Source organism: Dinoponera quadriceps, unplaced genomic scaffold (assembly GCF_001313825.1).
Source record: "Dinoponera quadriceps isolate SergipeBrazil2010 unplaced genomic scaffold, ASM131382v1 scaffold707, whole genome shotgun sequence".
Classification (NCBI taxonomy): Eukaryota; Metazoa; Arthropoda; class Insecta; order Hymenoptera; family Formicidae; genus Dinoponera; species Dinoponera quadriceps.
In genome coordinates, this window is record NW_014555450.1 from 610873 (window position 1) to 631328 (window position 20456).

The following is a 20456-nucleotide window of genomic DNA, read 5'->3' on the forward strand; positions in this document are numbered from 1 at the left end:
CGAAGTTGCGTAACATTACGCAACGGCGAATGATTTTTCTACTAAGCAAGAACCGCCGCAACGCGCCGCTCGGTTAATCGCGTTTCACGGCGGTAACTTATAATAAAGCGATTACATGCCGGAAATTTCGCCTCAACCTTCCCGGTTCGGGACCCGCTCGGTCTGGAAGCTCGCGAGCCGAACAAAGGAAAATAAAACGCGCGGATCGGCCGGGGCGCGTTCGTTAAAAAGAGATTCTCGGAACGTGAGGTCGTCCCGATGATTAGAACACTTTTTCAAAGTACGCGCTCGCCGATTTTAATTTGTACCGAGAACTTTCCCAATTGAGCCAATTAGTCAATTGCGATCATTAACACGAGGGGGGGGGGCGCACCCTCCGCGCCGGAATTCAGCCTCGTTCTCCGATGCGCCGCGGCTTTTCAGCCGCTCCCGGCGGAAATGCGGCCGTTTATCTTCCACGAGTGTCTGCGACACTCGCGAACGGACTTCCATATCGTCGGTATCGAGCCGCCAGAGTTTTCCTCGCATCATCCGATGGACCGGCTTCCAGTTACAATTCGCATTCCGCTGTTGTGAATTCGGGAGAGGGGACTGCTGGTCGGGAGGAGGAGGGGGAATTCGCAAGTAAGAAAGTCACACACGGCTTGATTACATTTAATATATTGAAATTTTATTCTCATTTCGTATTTCGTTCAAAAATAAAATTATTCTCGTAAAAAAAGATTTCTTCGCTCTTTGTCTGTAGACAATATATAACATATATATATACACACATATATATATATATATATAACATATATATATACACACACATATATATATATATATATATATATATATAATTATTACATTATAATATATAGCAATATTTACTCTTTATGTGTTTAAGATTACATATATCTCGATGTACGCGGCGCGCGCGTGTGTCCGTCTCTTTCGCGGCTGTCTCGTGTCGTGAAGCCGCCAACACAGCCCGCCACGCGATTACACTCTAATGGGGGTTTTTCGCTTACTGACTAAATCACATGGTTTTTCGTTACTTTCATACACTTCTTTCGTGCCACTTCTGTGTTCTGCTCGCCCGCTACGCTTAAGAAGAAAGACGTGCCCTCGAAAAATATCGCTCTCTCTCTCTCTCTCTCTCTCTCTCTCTCTCTCTCTCTCTCGCCGTCCGACTAACGCGAGAAAAAAAGGCACGCCGTGTAGTGTGTGTGTGTGAACGTCCGATTCGTACTCGCGTTTCCGTATCTCTCTCTCTCTCTCTCTCTCTCTCCCGCTCACTCTCGACGTCGCGCGCACATTTCAGCGCGAACTGCGACGAAGCTCCCCGGCTGCAATATCCGCCCGATATCGATATCTCAACGTGAGACGTGAGGAAAAAATCTTACCGTCAGCTTTGAGCGCGATGGGTTGTAATCGGTCAAATATGCGAACGGTTCACCATTGAGCTCTAGAACGCTCTGGTAGAAAATTACAGCTAGTTTCGGCGCCAAACGTACTTTTTAACCGCAGAAATAGCCGAGAGGACCATTTTTCAAGCGAGTGTTAGTACAATATCAGCGATTCGCCTGCATGTTGCTACCGCGTATAAAACATGTTTCACACCGAAACTAACTATAATTGTTCCGTGTGTACCGGAGTGAGCCTTCCCTGAACTGTAGAAATCTGCGGCCCGCCGGAGAAAAGGATAGAATAAACGATCGGAGGGACATCCGTTTCTCTCTCTTTTGTACATACTAGTGACTTCGTCATTACGTGACGAAGAATACATCCAGCATACTTGTATCCCTTTCTACGAATGGGCGACACCGCCACTCCTTGATCGCTCGCTCCGGTATACCGGAGCTCAATGGCCCTCGCTAATTGCCCCGTGCGCAAAACGAGATTCTGCGACCGAGAGTACGAAACGAGGATCGCGCGGCATCGCGACGAATAAATAAGAGCGCGGATCCAAGTGGGAGGAAAGAACGAGCGCGCGTTTAATCCGCCGGTACTCCTGCGCACCCCGTCGCAGTCGCGATTATCGGCGCGATTCGACGTGAGCGAGAAATTCTACGCAACATCAGCCGATAATCCGCTCGTCGATCGCGCACAGGAAGTGAAGAAATTCGTCCGGGGAATGAAAACGTCTCCTTGCCTCGCAAATCTGTACAATTCGTCCTCTCTCCTTAATTCCACTCCTGCCCGCGGAATATTTCCGATTAACATCGTAGCGACCGTTGCGCGAGTACCGAAGGGTTAGTCTCTTAAAAAATAAATACATCTTAACATTCTCGAGTTACGTGTCAAAGTTAAAAAGGAGCAAAGAGAGAGAGAGAGAGAGAGAGAGATAGAGGGGGGAGGGAGAACGAGGTCACGCAGGTTAATGAGCGAGCGCGCGCAGGGGCGCAAACGCGGAATTCCTCTCCTGCTGTTGCCCTCCTCCTCCTCCTACCCCTCCTCGAATCGATGAAACGCGCGACAATGCAGATCGATCGCGATCTCCGCTCCGAAGGAGGATCGCATTCGCTCGTCGTTAGTGCGCTTAATTAATTCGTTTGATTGAAGCTCGCGCGAAATACACTGAGGAAAAAAAGGGCGGCCGGATCGACGAGATCACGTTCGTGAAAATATCGCGTCCGTCGGACGAATCACGCAACGATATGCCGTTGATCGACAAATCGCGATCGCCGAGTCGCGAGTAACTCATTGCAACAGCAACCGCATAATTCCGTTCGATGGGCTAAACGTAGCGCCTGACAAAAATTGTGTTCGTTTAAGCAGAATTTCGTTGAAACCGTCACTGTTTTTTTTTTCTCAGTATGCGAAACGCAACTCTCGTCGTCGCCGCCGTTAAAGCGAAGAGCGCTTCTCGGTGAAAGCCGCTCGGTCGGTATAATTGTCCGTTGAAAAATTGCGATTATCCAAAAGTATTCTCGCCGAAGGGTGTGTGTGTGTGTGTGCTCGCTAAGCGCGCCGAAGACACGAGTCGCGGATATTGGCCGGATAAATCGATAGGCGTGGTCCGTGTGTCGTGCTTACGCCATATACACCCACACACACACACATGCAACATAGCACACAGCGCGCACACACAGCACACGCACCCGGTAGATTTCGCGCCGGTGTTACGCAACGTTCACACGGAGAAAAATACACGTGTCTCGCGTCGGGCGGCGTTGAGGATCTCGGAGGAGGCGTGTATGTAATTTTGCTCTATGCGCAACGAAACGATCACGTTTTATCACACGACCTGAAGAGTCCGCGAAAATACCTTAGGAATATCCGTAAAGGAATACGGAATGTAAGCCCCGTGTCGTAGAAACGTGATATCCTTCGTTTTTCTTATTATCATACACAGCAGTCGTCACCTCTCAGAGCATGTTGGGACGCGGTTATGCCGACAAACACGGCGAGTAAGTCGCGATTTTTCTCCGTTCGCCTCGTGAAATACTTTTGTTCACGCGCGATCCGCTTCGTCTACCGTAGTTTACCGTGTAATACACGAACGGAGCTAAAATAGCCTTATGTTCGTTGTTATTGCATGCTCGCCTCCCGTTTGCGAATTTTGCCCCGCTTTAATCTTCCCGCTCGACTTCCCATCGATCTTTTATTTGTAACCCGAAACGAGTCTTTCGAGTCTCGAGAGATGCATTTACGCGGAAGAGAGAACGCGTATCACGAAGGAATCGTGTATCATCGACGGGGAGATTTCGCCCACCGATGAAATTTTCCTCTGAATTTTCGCTCGGCGACATGTAACATTCGAGTGACATTGCGGAGAATCGAACGGTAAGATCGAGCCGAATTATCTGGTGTACGTGTCGCAAAAAGGCGCGGCGAATGAATTTATTGCCGATATCGAAGCGATAACGTTCGTCAACTTGCGCAAGTGCAAGTGAGACTCCTCGGATTCTAAAAAGCCTAAGAGCGTGTTATTCGTATTAAAATATATCATATGCGGTCCCTGTGTATCTTACAAACATGTCAAGTACAAAGCTAATCGACAATCGGGGCCGGGTTTCGCGCGGAAGCGGGAAAGGCCGCTTCGTGTGTCGCGAATGTGTTCGTCCCGAAGGAGAAAAAGAGACAATCTCTCAGAAATTTGTAGCAGACCAGACGGAAATAACTCCGCGAGTTCGGTCGGAGAACAAGGGGCCTGAAACCGCCCCGAAAAACTTTCCAAATCCCAAATCCTAATAAAATAAGTAGGTTCCTCAAATCTTGAAACACTTTCTCCGATTTCTCAAAATTCCCCCTGACAAAGAAGCTCGACGTAAAAATCTAGGTTGGGCGAATAGACGAATTTAGAAATGTCCACACCGACACTACGCGGCGAAAAGTTTTCCGTTAATAACGAAATTCGGTGTTCAACCCCGGGAAGTGTGTACTTTCAAGCACATTGTGTTAAAGTAACGCGACATTTCTTACTGTGTATATTAAAACAACGCAGTGTGTCGGTGTGTGAAGAATTCTAAATTCTATTTATCAGGCCTGCGTTTTCACGCCGGGCTTCATTAGAATCTGAATTTTCGGCTTTGCGAGATCCCCTTGTAAGGAGAGACACTCTTGTTTGATTTAGATAAGGAAAACATGCCGTTTTCGAAAGAGAGGCGTTTACATACGTACGTGTTCATGTGTCGCCTGTGTACATGTGTGCGTGTGTATGTATGCATGTGTGTACGTGGTGTGCGTACACAGTGCGCCCGAGTCGCAACGGCATACTGGACAAGACTAGATGCACATATGACGAAATGGAGTTTCCGCAGCTCAGAAGGACCAACAAACAAGGAGAATGTGACTGACAGCGGCGATCGTCCTCGGCTTACGAGCTAAAGGGAAAAAGCTTCTTCAGGAGGGGGGGGGGGCTACCCGGAGGATCGTGCGGTATACTAATCGCGACGACACGGCGCGAACGGCCAAGTTTTTTTTTCAACTTTTTCTCGCTACACGGATAAGAAGCCGACGAGGGACCTTTGCGCCGCCGCTTGTTGAAATTATCGCGACACACTTTGCGGTTCGTCGCCTCTCTGCGGATCGCGGCAACCGCGGAATTGCCGTGGTATCGCGGATACACCTTCGAGGCACCGAGCACAGTCGATCGGTCGGTCGGTCGACCGATCGATCGATCGATCGGACCACCGATCATTATTACCGGGGCGAGATAATTGCGAGATCTGCCGTTCGGGAATTCTGCCGCGCACGGTGACAGCCGCGATTGATCGTGCAATTATGCGCCATTATCCTGGAACCGTAACGTTATCGCCGGGCATCACGTGTAATCGTGCCGATCATCACGTGCAATCGTGCCGATCAATCGACACGCGCCTGATAGCTAATCGGAGAGCTGGCTTCTTTATCGAGTACCGTCTCGTACCGGTCGACGGCGACGATTCTTCAATGACAAGTTCAAGCGAGCGACCGGCTCTCTATTTGTACAGCTTTAGTAACGTTCAGCTCTTTTATTTAAAAAGCGGGCTTTCAAACGAGGCCGTCACTTCGATACGTTCGTTCGACGGGTCGTCGGCGGAACGGCGAAGAGGCACGTCGGTCGGAGAAATATCGAGGAAAAACGGGCGACTGCCGAGACGTACAAGCGGACCGCGTCTTCCGCTTTGTATCTTCCGAAATGTATCCGAAACTTCCGTCTTTCTCTCCTTCTCCGCGGTAGTCCGGTCGGTCGACCAATCGGTTCGTTCGCTCAAGAGGACGACGCGATTGGAGGACGCAGGAACGACTTTTTCGTCACGTCACGTACACGTCATACTATTCCCTAGATTACAAATTACTCGATTCCCAGCCTCACGCATACTTATATAAGGTGAGAGCCGTTATAATTGGTAATAATAATAGTAATTTTATCGGTTGCTATATAAGCAAAAAGAAAAGAACGATAATATTAAGTATCATAAATAGAAATACAGAAGTGAGACAACAGTAAAAAAAAAAAAAAAAAAAGCTGTAATTATCTAACCCGAATAATAACTTCATCAGTCAGATTATAATTTGATGATCACTCTATTGGTCGCGTTACAACTTTATAATTGGAGTTACTCGTGCGATTTTCAATTTTTACGGGTTACACGCGAGGCTGAGAATCGTGCGATTTTTCGCAAAGGGAATGAATGGTACAGCGTGGGGTGACGCGGATTGTACAGCCGGCGCGAGATATTGTCCGCGTCTTGTCGACGTACACCATCGATCGTGCAATTTTCTTTCTTCTAATCTCAACGGTTGCTTTGAATATATTTAATATATTTATTTTATACAATATATAATAATTGAATATTTTAATATATTAATGCACTCTGTCATCCGCCCTCCCTCCCTCCCGTCAGTTTCACGTCCATTTCGTTCTTGACGAAACGATTTTTATCACAGTAAACTTCTCTTCGTCGTAAGTCCCGTCTTCGTCGGCGGCTTCTTTTCAAAATACACGCTCCGTGAAAGGAACCCCGTGTGAGATTGCTTTTCTCGCAAAGCATGCGCCGTTGTCGTCAGGTTGGGTAAATCGTTTCCGAAGCGAACACCCCCCCGCGCGTCACTACTGCGGACCGCCCTGATGCGTGTTCTCTTTTCTCCCCCTTCGCAGTTACAGCATACAGCACCGCGTATACCCTTAGTGTCGGAACTCGTCGATTCGTATGCACCAAACTAGCGGAATGAACTCGAGTCTCTGGACGCTCGCGAAAAAATGCATTCGACGCAAGGCAAAAGTGATCTCCTGCTTTGATCGCGCTTATCACAAGTAATCCGCCGCGCGCAGTTCTCAGTTCGACGTAATCGCGCCTGTCGCCAATCTTTTTTTGATTGTTCCGTATAAAACACACGTTGTATCCCCTTCCCTCCCCTCCCCCCCCCNTCGTTCGAGCCGAGCTAATCTCGAAAGAGGAGCGATAGCAAACGCGATCGCTGTTGTCGATAAGTTGTGAAAAAAAAGTGTACGATGCGCACAGTGGGACGAATGTGCAATCTGAAGGGGGAAAACGACTCTCCTTCTGTCGCGTGGACTTTCGATGGACGTGGATTTTTCAAATCGAAGTACGATATAACAGACGCGATCAATCTTCACCGCGTCAATTGCAATCGTAGTCTGCTATTAAAAAGAATGAAGAGAAAGAGCTCTGGAAGCATAAGCTAATTTTGATGCCGATGCGGTTGTGAGTTCTGCGAATAAGAATCCGCTTGAAGATCAAGTTAAAAGTCGTGACATACTTTAACGACTGTTATTTCACTAAGATTGCGTCGTCGGTAGAAGAGCTGATCGCAGAGAGTTTACTCACCGAATAGCGATCAACAGTTGATATCGGGGTACGTAAAGTCGTAGGATTAAATGATTTCCCTTCGAATCGACTTATTTTCGCGCAATACATCGCGATGATTGCACAGGATGCCCACTTTGACAAGTTGCGCGCGGTAAATTTAACCACTCCTCCGTCTCTCCGCGTGATTGTTTCTTATTCGAAATACCGCTCGGGAATAAAGCGTTCGCATTTGTGAGATCCGTTTGTTCTCCATCGACTCTTTCGCGATTTAGCTCGCGGAAAACCCGCCGCCAAGTCCCGAAGAATACCTCGCGCGTAACGAGAAACGGCTGTTAGATACGGCTAGCCGAACTGTTAGCGAAGCATTTCCCGAAGTTGCGAATTAGGTCGTACGCACAAGTGAACGTCTCGTACTCGATGTACAGCAAAATCGGCCGGCGAGCTCGCGGAAAGAAGAAGAAAAATTCTGTCATACGCGTACCGGCGCCTCTCTTCGACGATAAAAAAAACCACGTGGTGGTACGTCTCTCCGTCAAGAAAGAGAAGTTCGATGTAGCTTACAAATGGCCGACGTCGGGAATTAACAAAAGAATCGGACGACGATCCGAGTGGAAATCCGAGGTACAAAAAAAACCGGACAGTCGTGCGCGGGGCACGAAGTCGCGGGGAAAGAAAGAAGAAAAGAAACGAAACGTAGGGAGTCGACACCCGGCGGCGATCGGAAGAAGAGCGAGATAGAGAGACGGAGTCCCAGCCTCCGGGGAGGTAGATTCGAATCTCCCGCCGGCACTCTCGCGTTCTCCAAAATGGCCGCCGCGGTGCTCTCCCCTCTCGGTGCGCTACCGCTCTCGCCCACTCTCGCTCGCTCGCTCTCTTTCTCTCCCTCGCATGCACGCTCGCATACATATTCTGTCTCTCCCTCTCTCTCTCACTCATGCATACGCATTCGTCCATCGCCGAGCGCGCGCCCGTGCGTGTAAAGTTCCTCACATGCGCGCACGCCCGCCGCTCTCCCAACGCATCCTTTAGCACGTTACACGAAGGCACTCCTTCCTCCTCCTCCTCCACCTCGACCATCATCATCACCTCCTCCTCGTCGTCGTACTCCACCTCCTGCTCCGCCTGTTCGCGCGAGCGGTCTCGTCTCCTCCTGGTCACGTCACAAAAGAACTTACAGAGAAACCCGTGAACGTAGATGATCAGCCGATTCCCCTTGTGTCCTTCCTCTTTCTCCCCCCCCCCCCCTCTCNTCTCCTCCTGGTCACGTCACAAAAGAACTTACAGAGAAACCCGTGAACGTAGATGATCAGCCGATTCCCCTTGTGTCCTTCCTCTTTCCCCCCCCCCCCCTCTCTCTCCTCCGCCGAAGCTTCCACTAGCGTTTCCTGCTAGAACGCACGGCTGACGTCGGAGAGTTGCTCTTCCCGAAGAGCTCGTCTTCGCTCCGTCCAACGACGTCAACAAACGAACAGCTTCCTCCGCTGCCGCCTTCCCAGTCCCAAGTGGGAAGGAACCACGTCGGGGCCACCGGAAAGAGAGAACATCCCCCGAGGAGAGCGCGAAATAACAAGCCGTCCGTGTGTTCGCGCGTTTCCTTCATCCGCCGGTCGCCGAGAGGAATCGAAAACGCCGGCTGTGGTCCAACGTTCCCTCCTCCGCGTCAGCCCTCAAGTACACGACGAGGCGAGGGGACGAGGGACACGGGGGGTCAACCGAGGGCGGTGCGTCGCAGCGTCGTCGCGCCCGGGTAAGCAGGAGAGAGCTTCAGAACTGCTGGCTGTTCTGATGATCGTTGATCATGATCGCGCAGCCGGAGTGCACGTGGTCCATGACCTGCTCCTTCAGCCGGCACACGTGCTCCTTGAGCTTGACCACGACCGCGGTGAGCTCGTTGTTCTCGCCTTTCAGCACCTTGACCTTGTCCTCGAGCCTGGAGATGCGCTCGAGCTTGCGCCGCCGGCACTTGGAGGCGGCCACGCGGTTCCTCTGCCGCTTCCTCTCCAGCTTGATCTTCTCCTGGTTCTCCATGTCGATCGGCGACATCGGCGGGGAGCTCGACACGCTCGGCACCGTCTGCGGCTCGTCCTTCACCTGCACCAGACCCTGACTCATCGTGCTCGAGGAGTCGGTGCTGTTCTGCACGCTGCCGGGCGGCTCCAGGGTGGTGTAGGTCGCGCCGTGAGTGCTGCCGGGCTCCTGCGAGCTGTCCGAGTGGTGGAGCTCGTTGAGCGCGTCGACGAAGCCGCGGGCGTACAGCTCCTGCGCCTCGGTCACCGTCTTCGGGAACAGGATCTGCGTCGTCGGTGTCGGCAGGCCGGTGACCAGCCCGTCCTGCTGCGCCATTATCAGCTTCTCGAGCTCGGGCGAGCCGAGCTTCAGCATGTTGAGGTCCGGCGAGCCCAGGATCGTCGGCGTCACGTTGTTGAGCGCCGACGGCAACGGACCCACCAGTCGTGGCCTCTTCGCCTGCGGACCCTGTCGCTGGCAGCCGTTCAGGTCGAGCGTGAGATTACGCTTCAGCTGGCCCACGTTGTTCTCGCGACTCACCATCCCGTAGGCGCTCCCGTCCTCGTAGAACGTCGGCTCCATCGTCTGGCTGCGCACCATCGATGCCGCCGGCCTGACGAACCGCCAGTCGATGGAATAGTCGCGGGTAGCTTTTCCTGCTGCTGCTGGCCGTCGGCGAGCCGACGCGCGCAACCGGATCTCTCTCTCTCTCTCCCTGCAAGCGGCAGATCCACGGCTCCGCGTGGAAGAGCGCGAACAGGCTCCGACCGGGCCGATCGAACCGTCGAGGAAATTCGCTCGCGAAATATTCGATTCCGCCCGTCAACCACGCGCGCTCTCGCTGCACGTCGTGGACTACGCTGGTAGGCCTCTTTCTTCTTCCCTGCCTTCTTCTTCCCTCTTCCCTCCCTCTCTCTCTCTCTGTCTGTCTACTACGTCGTGCGAACACTTCGCGCTATGACGGCGATTACATAACCGCGCGCGCGCGCGCGCGAGCGAGCGAGCGATTATACGCAAAAATTCAGCCGCGATGACTGTCTTCTTTCACACACGCCGCCTCTATCGTGTCTCTCTCTCTCTCTCTCTGTCTGTCTGTCTCTATCTCGGCTTCACTGACACGTCGTTCGCGACGCACCCGATGTACCGCGCACCCACAGCAGCCGACGACACTCTGCGAACAATACTCGTAGCTTACGCGCACAGTAGCCGCCGTTGACCGCGATCGGCCGAGGCGCAGAAGACACGTCGGCGCTCGCCGATGCTCTCCGCGTCGAAAAAGCGACCGCACACGGTGTGTCGCGCGAGGACCACAGCCCGCTCCGACTGTCAACACAACAATGACTCACGACGTGACGGACCGCGGTGTGGTGTGCGCGTGTGCCGTCTGTCTCTCTCTCTCTCTCTCTGTCGGTGCACGGAGAACGCGGACAGTACCGCGACGTTGCGTGAGCGAGCGTTCGACCGCACGGTTGGGTGTCTCGACAACTTGTGAATATCCAACTAAACGTACTGCCTTATATCCCGTGACTCACATCGGCCCAAAATAGCCGAGTCGTCATTCACCGCCGCGGCGATTGGCCGCCGTTGACGTGACGCGACGCTCGGCATTGGCCGGCCGATCCGCGCTACTAGGAAATGGCTGGCGCACGCGCACCGCCGGACGTCCGCGCCGGTACCGAAGATTAAGGTGCGACTCCACCGAGAGAGCGAATCGTCCCGAGACGAGAACTGTCATAAACACCGATGGACGCGGAGTATCGAGGCCTCGAGGAACCTGCGTTGTTGACGATATATCGACGAGATCGCCGGTACGGACTGGTGTCGCCTCACGCTCGTCGATAGACTCGTTTCGGAATCGGTGGAAACGACGTCTTACGTTCGTTATCTCGCTTCAACGCGGCCGCAGATCTATCGGCATCTCCCTTCTTCGTACGCGCCTTCGCATAGGCGAAAGGGGTTTGCACGTATTTTACGATCCAAGTCGAACAGCTCTCAAAGAGCTCGCGATGATAATAAATAAATTCACGTGACAGACACGAAACATAGTATGTTGTGCGATATTGCCTCTCTGATATGCCCGAGGAAGGCGTGCAATGTTCGTTGAATTTGCAAAGTAAATGAACAACTGTCCGAAATGCATGAAATTATAGAGTCGCATTTTTTTTAAAGACGTAGAAAATTCGACGACTCTTGTGTCTGAAAAAAATGCTAACGTAACTAATCGACTGCGTAATCGACTGCAGTCGCATACACACACACACGCGTGTGACGTATAATATTGCGGTATTATTTAATTTCAAAGAATCTACAGCTGGTCGCTGTGCGTATCACTAATTGGACGTTAAAAGTTGATCGCATCATGACCTTTTCCGTTCGAATCTGCGCGGTACTCCTCCGATATAATGTAAATCCGATATAAATTCGGACGAAAGACTACATTTTATTACGACACTCGTTACATTAATGTCAATAGCAATCGCGTAGAAGCGTATCGCTAAGTACTAATCTCGTTCCACGTTATCACGTATCCACCGCATAACGCCCGTAAGTGACCGTCCGCATCTCTTATGCAATTGTGTCTGTGAAACATTGAACAGACATCCCGGGCGATCGAAGCGTTCGTCATTATCATTCTCGACTAATGCAATCGAGCGAGCGAGTTTTATACGTCGAGATGGATCAACAATATAGACCACTCTCATTTGTCACGGATGTGTTATTAAAGTATTAAGAAATATAAAAGTCGGTTTTGTACGACTGCCTTCGGAAAAGCGATAATGCGTCTGTGAAAATTTTGCGAAACTACACATGGAATATTACACATGTATTAGTATTTTTTTCCAATTTTCTATGTCCATAAATTTTCGTCAATATTCTCATTTGCCATTTTATCATTTATAGCAATAATTAATATTTTCGTCGTCACTTCCACGACGAGCAACTCGAGTAGCGTAACAATTAAACTTCATAAAGCGCGAACATTCGACGTCTGAAGGCGTTTTCTGATGGTTTTATATTTCATTGCCCCCCGGCTAGATTTCCCGAGGAAAATCCTTGGATATTTCGCACGGTTATTATCGCCCAAACCTTTTCCAAGAAAGCCACGTTGCTGTTGCGAAAGAACGTTTGGATATGTGCGTGTCCGCTTGCGCATGTATGTGTGTACGCTATACATATGTATCGACTTTATTTTTTCCAGATTTCACCTATATTTATTAGATCTATTTATTTAAAAAAATTGATATTACGTTATTTTGCGCTTATTATCGAAATCGTGCTGTGTATATATGTCATTTACTATTTATGATTTTACAGGTTTTATTATTGATTTTCTTTTTCATTTCCTTTTAATATCTCTTTAAAGTACTTTTAGCACAATCTCTCCTGTCATCGTGTTTCCAGTTATAAAATTAAGTTTGTCTCGTCCGATAGATAAGTAAACAAGTGTTATTTTCGTGCGTCGCATTATCATCAGATTTATTTTAAAGTGACAACATTAAAATTACATATAAAGTATCTTAAAATACCTTAACCTAGAGCCGACCTTAATTAAAATTTACGTAAATTCTGCGCACTTTGCATCTCATTGTCTTTTTCTATTGTTGGTAATGTAACGTGATCGCGTGTACACGGTGATGCTTCTGTGACGCGGTTAACAATTACGAAATTATTTCAATTACAGGTGACTTGCATAATTTAATATTAAACTAGCTTACGTAATCCGACGTGATATAAATTGCTTTTTCATTTTTCGATACTGTCTGTTAAAGTACGCGAATAATGAGGTGTTAAATATTGTTGCAAGTATTACATATATAAGTTATTATCCATGAAAATTTTTATCGACGCATTTACCGAAGGTACTTTTAAAGCGCTTTCTCCACTCTTTTAATTCTAAATATACTCCTGCAGATAATGGTAAAACGAAGTAATTGAGAAAATGTGAATTATCAAAAAGTTGTTTAGATTAGATAGCTGCCTTTAGAGATATAATTTTATTGTTAGTGAAATCTGTTTTTACGTGTGGATAAAGATGTTAGATACGAAATACGCGTTAATAACTGGGGTTTTAGCAAGACGTGCTTTTCATCGTATCTTATTTTAATTATATGCCAAGTATGAATATACCTGTTTAAATAAGAATCACTTGTTTCTCTAAGGGGATCATAAAAATAAGGAAAAAAATATCGATAAATACGTGAAAAAAGGAGGACGTTTGCTTTCCCGAACGGCCTCGGAAAGGAGATATCTTGTTTGTCCTGTGAAGAACCCCAAAGAACCTTAAAATACTCAATGCGAGAAGGATAACTCGATCGCTATACATGGTAGTTTTCCGAGGAAACAATTTATTACGTGGATTATTTCGCATACACAGGTGTAATTTATAAGTTCCCCCGCTCCTCGATCTGTTTCACTTCCTATCGTACGTGGGGAAACTTCAAACATGAAAAGCTGATATCCGGTAATCGGCAACCAGCACTGTGTTGCAACACACGATCGATGCACACGCCGTGTCGGTATCAGGTGTGAGTGCAGGCGCAACGATCTACGGTTTACGTTGCGCCGGTACGACGTAACGATTGATCATGTCGCGAATATCCTTCCACGATATATCGCGTTGCGTTTTTAACGAAATACCTCCGGTAATTAAAGCGATGCGCGCGTTAACGCGATTCACATTTTCACCGGCAATTCGAAATATCCCGTCCCCGAGATTCGATCGCGATTCGTCGTCCGATGCAGTTGAATATTACATCATATTAAAAATGCGTCCACATGTCGTCGGATAAAATTCTTCGGGAATTCCTGAGGAAGCCTGTTTCATTCTGGAAACCGAAAAATATTTTTCACGAAATGCCAGGAAAATGTTACCGAGCGATTAGATAAAATTTAGTTCGGGAAACATGTTTGCATTCAGGCAATCTTTGAACTTCGGTTGAAAAGATTCATCTTTTCCCAACCAGTATGAAAAATACAGCTGAGATGAGTTTTCTCAGATAAGGCTCCCTCTCTCTCTCTCTCTCTTTTCCTTCCGTCTTTTTTTTTTTTCATCGTCGAACGAAAATCGTTCGCGGACGTCGCGGCCAATGGGCGAGGCGGCAGTGCCAGCAGCACTTTTTTCATCTTGAAATTAAACAAACATAATTAATTTCCGCCCTCGCGCCCGCGCTGGCTCGCGTGGAAGCGCGCGGAAGGTTAAATCCATTACACACATAATACTACTACTCTACTCGCGACTGGAGGCCAAGCCTTTTTATTTGCGCACGAAAGCCGCCCGCCGCCGTTTCCGACGGCGATCAATCATTTCGCGAGCCGAGTGGAACAGTTTCACCTCGTAATAACGCGCCGCCGTGCGCCGTTGCTTTTCCAAACAGCGCAGCAACATGTTCCCCGAAGGAGAAGCGCCGAGAGAATAATCAACTTAATCCGAGAGTCCGAGACGAAAAAGTATGACGGAAGTAGCGAAATCTCCGAACGTTCTTCGCGTTAACACTCCGTATCTCGAATGGCACTTTTTATCTTTGCATTTTACTTTTACAATGTCATAAAATAAACGAATGTTCCGGACGGCACGTTCAACAAAGACATTCATTTGACGTTTCGCCTTCCCGCGCGAAACTTTACCGAGAAGAAGAGCAATTACGGTCGTTTTAAACGAAAATAAATGCTCGTCAAATAAAAATGACGAACGATGCGAGATCGACAAGGGACATCGCAAAGAGAGATCGCAAAACATCCGGGACGAAGCGATCGTGCGACGTAGGCAGCAGAAGCGATTCTCAAAGTCATCTAGCGTAGCCGACTATAAGCAGAAGGCATATCTACGCGCGATAATATAGTAGTATTCATATTATCGCATAACGATAAAGGGAACGAGATTACTCAGAGATAACATTCAAGCCGAGTTGGTTTTCGACATATGCAGAATCTAATATCTTTTACAGATTTATAAAAATAAATATCTATGTACAGTTAAAAGATACACACTACGACGCTTTAGAAGACAATTTTTCGTCGATAAGGTACTATTGAAAATCGCCGATTCCGGGCATATTTTCGCGATTGTCGATGAGATCCGAGGATAATTAAACAGTGCTGACGTTACCAACTGTTCCACCATCCAAGATAAATATTTACTTAGAAGGTACTCTTGAAAAATGGACAGTCGTTTACGAAGAGCGTATACATATAATTACCATATTTACAAAGAATATATTCGAAAAATATATAACACTGTTCCTACATTACTTTTTCTAATTATGAAATAAATACTATCGAACAAATTACTGATACTTAAAAAAAAATATACGGCAACATATGCATAATATTTCTTTATACATTTTAATATGTTACACTCACGATTATTGCTGAGAATGAATTTGAAATGTAGAATAAAAAATACATTTCCGTCCACAAGTTCACCAGCCAAGTTTATTGAAATATATAGTTCTGGTGGAATACAAAATGATATAATACAAACAATACTGTCGAAGGAAGATATTTCCGGCCAAGATTTGTACGAGTATGTATTGATGACCGGAAGCTAGCGATACGAAAGCCAGTCATGACACATGATCTGTCTACGGAAGTAGCCTATCAAGGCGGCGGAACATTCGATATATCCTTCCTGAGAGAAAACCATCAGGATAATTGAATCGAATATACAACCGAAAGCAACTAATTATAAAAAACACTGTTGATCTTAACGTCTTACAACTATATGCGAATAATCCGTACAGGTTGCGTAGTCATTCGTATTAGTGTTAATGAAAGTATATATATATATAAAGGAAAATCGTATCTAATGTTATTAGAAATGAAAAATATTCACTTTTTTTTCGTGAGTCGTTTATACTTCGTATAAAGTTTTCCTAAATATTCCGCCTCAATTTCCTGAAAGGGAGAAAACGTAACGTTTAAATGTGTACTACCAGTGCATTCACGTGTTGGAGAGATAATTTAAAAATAGAAGAAAGTTTCGCCAAATACATTTTATCCGATGTCTGCTACGGAGAGAAGTCACGAGATACGCGGCTTATCGATTCCGATCGTCTTTTCGCAAACATTAAGCGGTTGAAACGCGCAATTAACTGTGCAAACAAGAGGGCACGTAGAATTTCACTCACTTGTGCAAACTGGGTTCTTTGAAATTTATCATCGCCCTTCTTCGTCTAGGTCGACCGGAAGCGCAGTTCTCGCTGTTAGAGTCTCCCGTGTTTCCCTCCTGGTTGGACGCAACGTCGCTTCTGCAAATTCAAAACGCCGAAGACGTGCGAGTTATCACTCGCAGAAAAAGGGAAAGAGATATTGTCAACGCGTACAAACTGCGGAACAACTTGGATCTATACGTACGAGTCACTGTTAATGCCTCGGTATATCGTGTCGTCGGGCGATGCCTTGACGCTAGATTCGTTGAGCTTCTCTAAAACAACCTTCGCCGCGCTCGGGTCCTGTCTGTTCCTCACTTTCTTCTGCTTCGTCTTTTTCACTACCGTCGCACCGTTTTCAGTGTCGTGATTCACGTTGTCTCTCGGGCTGGACGACTTTGACTTTCTTTTCTTTTGACTCGAATGCTTACCCCTCTCTAGTGTCGATGCACCATCGTGATCGTCAATTAGGGCCAGTGGCACCTTGATCATGGTGGTCGGCTCGATCTCCGACTCGTTCGCGCTCTGATTCGACATAGACGGTATCCGAAAGTTCGTTATTCTCTGTATCGCAGTGGTCACTTCACTTTCGATGTCGTTGCCGACAGTAGGGTTGATCACTGACCCCTCCAAGACGGGTAAACGTAGCTCGCTGATATCGAATTTCAGATTTCGCATCGGTTGACGCTGCATCATCAGCGTGAAGTCCTCTGTCTCCTCCACAACCGAAGAATTGCCGCGTCTCATTGTGATGAAACGCGCCAAGTTCGTCGTACCATCGTCTTCTTCCTCGATCATGTTGAAATTTCTATCGCGAGTGGGCCCTGTAAACACATCGCCGTAGAAAGTATCGTCCATAGCGTTGCCGTCGGGAGAATGATCGTTCCTCGCGCGATCAGCAATAATTGAGTCTCCGTTCAGAACTTCTGCATCGGTCGAGTCTGGCAGTGGTGGTGGTGGTGGTGACTCGTCCTCTGTATCTTCACTGTCGCTCGAATCGTCGCTATACGTTGTCGTTACCTTTGAACTGCGCTGAGATACACGGTTGTTCACACCGGCAACGTCCAGATCCTGCTCGTTACCATCCGATTCTACATTGTCCAGCAACCAGCTCGGGCCTTCCAGCGGATCTTGCCAAGCCTCCGCGTTGTTCTGCGACAGTCTCGAATTTTCCGCCACGTTCGAACTCCTGCTCCAATCCTTTCGTGGATTCTTTTCCTTCGTTTGTGCGTGAGGATGTTTCGCATACACTTCATCCACCTCGTCTAAATGGATGGACAATTGCGTCTCGGGTATCACGATATTTCTGTCCAACGCATCGTGAGGCTCGTCATCGCTACTCTCATGCATTTCAACATCATCGATCTTATTGTCATCAATCAGCTGTGGAAATAATAACGATACATTAATTAGGATGTGTAGATTGGATTGGGAGATGCATACGTGGACAAAAGTAAGACAGGATATCAGGTGATGATAGAGTTACGTTAAGATGGATTAACGTGATACAAGTTATTGAGTTGGGCAAAAAGTCTTTGCGTTTTTTTTTAAAAGGAAATTTAAAGACATATTTTATGCGCAAACTCCAAACTTGATCAATGTGTCGTTAATCGTTGACAGGACATTAGAAATATTTCTGATGATATATGAACGAAAATTGCTCACCGTCTTTATATTAATACTTTGAGCATTTTGCAGTAATTTGGAAACATCATTAAGCTTCACTGTGGGACTACTCAATTGATTAGCATATTCCGTACTTCGTGTAGTTTCGCCGGACCATCTGCTCGGTTTCGTTCGTGAAAATGATCCTGACAATCTCTTCGAACGATTCTTCCTTTTTTTCAATCTTTGTTCACTATCCTCTGCAATTATACTCATATGTAAACCGTTGTATTAGTTGAGAAGTAAGAAACTGAATGTGCACATTTATATAATTCGTCATACTGTTAACTCTAGGCGAGGGAACTGTTATTCTTTCTGGCAACCTGCATGCACGGCCATTTTCCTAAAATGTTGTTATTTATAAAAAGAAATCCTAGTTCGCTTCCTAATTTACGTAATTCAGTGGTACGTCAGAAGTTTCTACGTGTCGACAGACATACATATCTGTGTAGCTGTGTGATAGGAATGGAAACAGCAATTGGTGATCTGGCCTCATTGATATCCTGGCTTCTCTCAGGTGTGGGTATTTCCTGTATGTCGCTTAGCCTCGACGGGTTATTAATATTTTGCATGTTAACTCGGCTCAAGTTAATCGTAGGTTTCGTAATAGTATGCCCACTCACCATAGGCTTTACCACACCTTTAGCTGGCGATTTGGTCGACAGCCTTCTGTTGGATTCTTTTCCTGAAACATTCCAGTGTAAATATGAATACTATGAAGTAAAGTAATTTATCATTGTACCGACGATGTGGTATCAATGTATCATAAAATGTTAGGGAAGGAAGGCCTCGTAACCGATTAGCGACATATTGCTATTATTAATATTCCTTACTTCCCGCCGAAGAAGATGACAGTCTCAAATTAGTATTGGAAGCAGCAAATTCCTGACATATGGAAATAGAATTTGTCATATAACCGGACATAGTGACCAACATTTTCAATGTTTCTTTGGCGTTACTCAGTACATTAGAAATCACATTCTGAAATGGACGACAAGTGTAAATACCTACATGTTCTTTCTTGTAAATTCTATTCATCAATATCGAGGATACTTACATCTCGCGCTGTACACGCTAAACGTAACTCTTGCACTTCTGCGATCAGAGCGAGATTTTGTGAGAACAATGACTGACAGTTCTGCTTCTCTTGCGAAAGTGCCTTGGCCAGGTAGCTGTTGTTGTTCTTTAACTTTTCATATACTACAAAGGAACAAGTTTATCACTGAAGCCGTCACAATGAAGGCAGGTAAAATCCGAGATGAACCGACGTGAACTCACATGGTCTGTACGATCGTTCGTTGCGATATTTCTTCAGAAACTGTGTTCGTTTGGTGAGCACGGTGGCTCTCTTAGCTTTCCGATGTATTGATATTTGTGGCATGTTGCAATTATTATTTAACACGTCAAGTAGCACACGTGCACATCGCACATACAAGTAAAAAATGTGATATATAAAGAATAAATCCAGACTTCGAGGCTCGTCCGTTTCAACCTAAACTCTAACAAATTTATCGTTCATCTTGGCATTTTATCTTCGTCCTGCGGAGATATTATACGATCAATAACCGTTTATCACAGCACTTTGGCAATACAATTAACGTTACAATTAACAGAGGAAGATACAGGCATATATTTTAATAGTCGTTCGAGATTTTATTCTTTCGATTGTAACCAACGGGACGTTTGCGTAACACTCCTGTGTTTGCGATCTTGTTTGCGATTATGAGGAATCTTGTTTAAAAATTTTTACTTGGACAATGTTGTTACACCGATTCGGCAGGGATGGTTTTATCACATTTCTCTGTTATTCCGCCATTACTTAAATCCGACGTTGGTCTCCGACCGTTGGAGGGACATGTTGAAGAAAAAACGTACACATGGAGAACTTCCGCTAACAGTTAAACCAATCGCATTGTAAATCGGAAACATGAAAACGTAGATGCTTCTTTCAGTGATTTTCCGACGATTTTAGCGATCTTGTAACTTTACGAATTACGGAAACGTGGAACTTTCTATGTAAAATTTCTCACTTTTCTCGTGTGTTTTCGCTCCTAGGGAAAGGTTATGTGAGTCAATTTGCCGCTTTTTTTATCAGAGAGGAAAGTTGATTGGCTACCTTCGGTACTACACCGCTCACTGAGCGCTTAAACTCTCACATCTGATTGATGTATATTTTTAAACCTAAAAGAATGCACCAATTGGATACAAGTGCCCAACGAATGTGTAGGATTAAATGCATTCATTGGCTATCGTGTGGCTCTTGCAACACGTGGTCTGTTCTTCTTAAGTCAGCACACGATGCTTGTTTTCGCGCTGGATCGCTTACTGGATGGAAATACTATGTTTTGATTGGTGTATTGTCATCTATTTTTGGAAATGCACCAATCAGAAC

General features: G+C 46.7%; 2 protein-coding genes across 7 annotated transcripts; both read right to left on the reverse strand.

The window, feature by feature from the left end:
* Positions 1 to 8504: 8504 nt before the first annotated feature.
* On the reverse strand, positions 8505 to 10756 carry LOC106744297 (transcription factor AP-1). Its single transcript, XM_014618951.1, has one exon. It carries the CDS (start codon positions 9849 to 9851, stop codon positions 9009 to 9011), a length of 843 nt encoding a protein of 280 aa, XP_014474437.1. The 5' UTR covers positions 9852 to 10756; the 3' UTR covers positions 8505 to 9008.
* A 4905-nt stretch (positions 10757 to 15661) lies between these two features.
* LOC106744299 lies at positions 15662 to 20151 on the reverse strand. Of its 6 annotated transcripts, none has more exons than XM_014618958.1 (10): positions 20095 to 20151; positions 19343 to 19603; positions 19122 to 19264; positions 18898 to 19045; positions 18505 to 18749; positions 18347 to 18407; positions 18065 to 18264; positions 16605 to 17782; positions 16379 to 16498; positions 15662 to 16145 (listed from the first exon to the last, which is right to left on the reverse strand). In XM_014618958.1, exons 2-10 carry the CDS (start codon positions 19443 to 19445, stop codon positions 16124 to 16126), a joined length of 2220 nt encoding a protein of 739 aa, XP_014474444.1. In that variant the 5' UTR covers positions 19446 to 19603; positions 20095 to 20151; the 3' UTR covers positions 15662 to 16123. The 6 variants fall into 6 exon arrangements, with proteins under 6 accessions (XP_014474444.1, XP_014474443.1, XP_014474442.1 ...); XM_014618957.1 differs by lacking the exon at positions 20095 to 20151 and adding an exon at positions 19940 to 20058; XM_014618956.1 differs by lacking the exon at positions 20095 to 20151 and adding an exon at positions 19815 to 19933.
* Between the last annotated feature and the right edge of the window lie 305 nt (positions 20152 to 20456).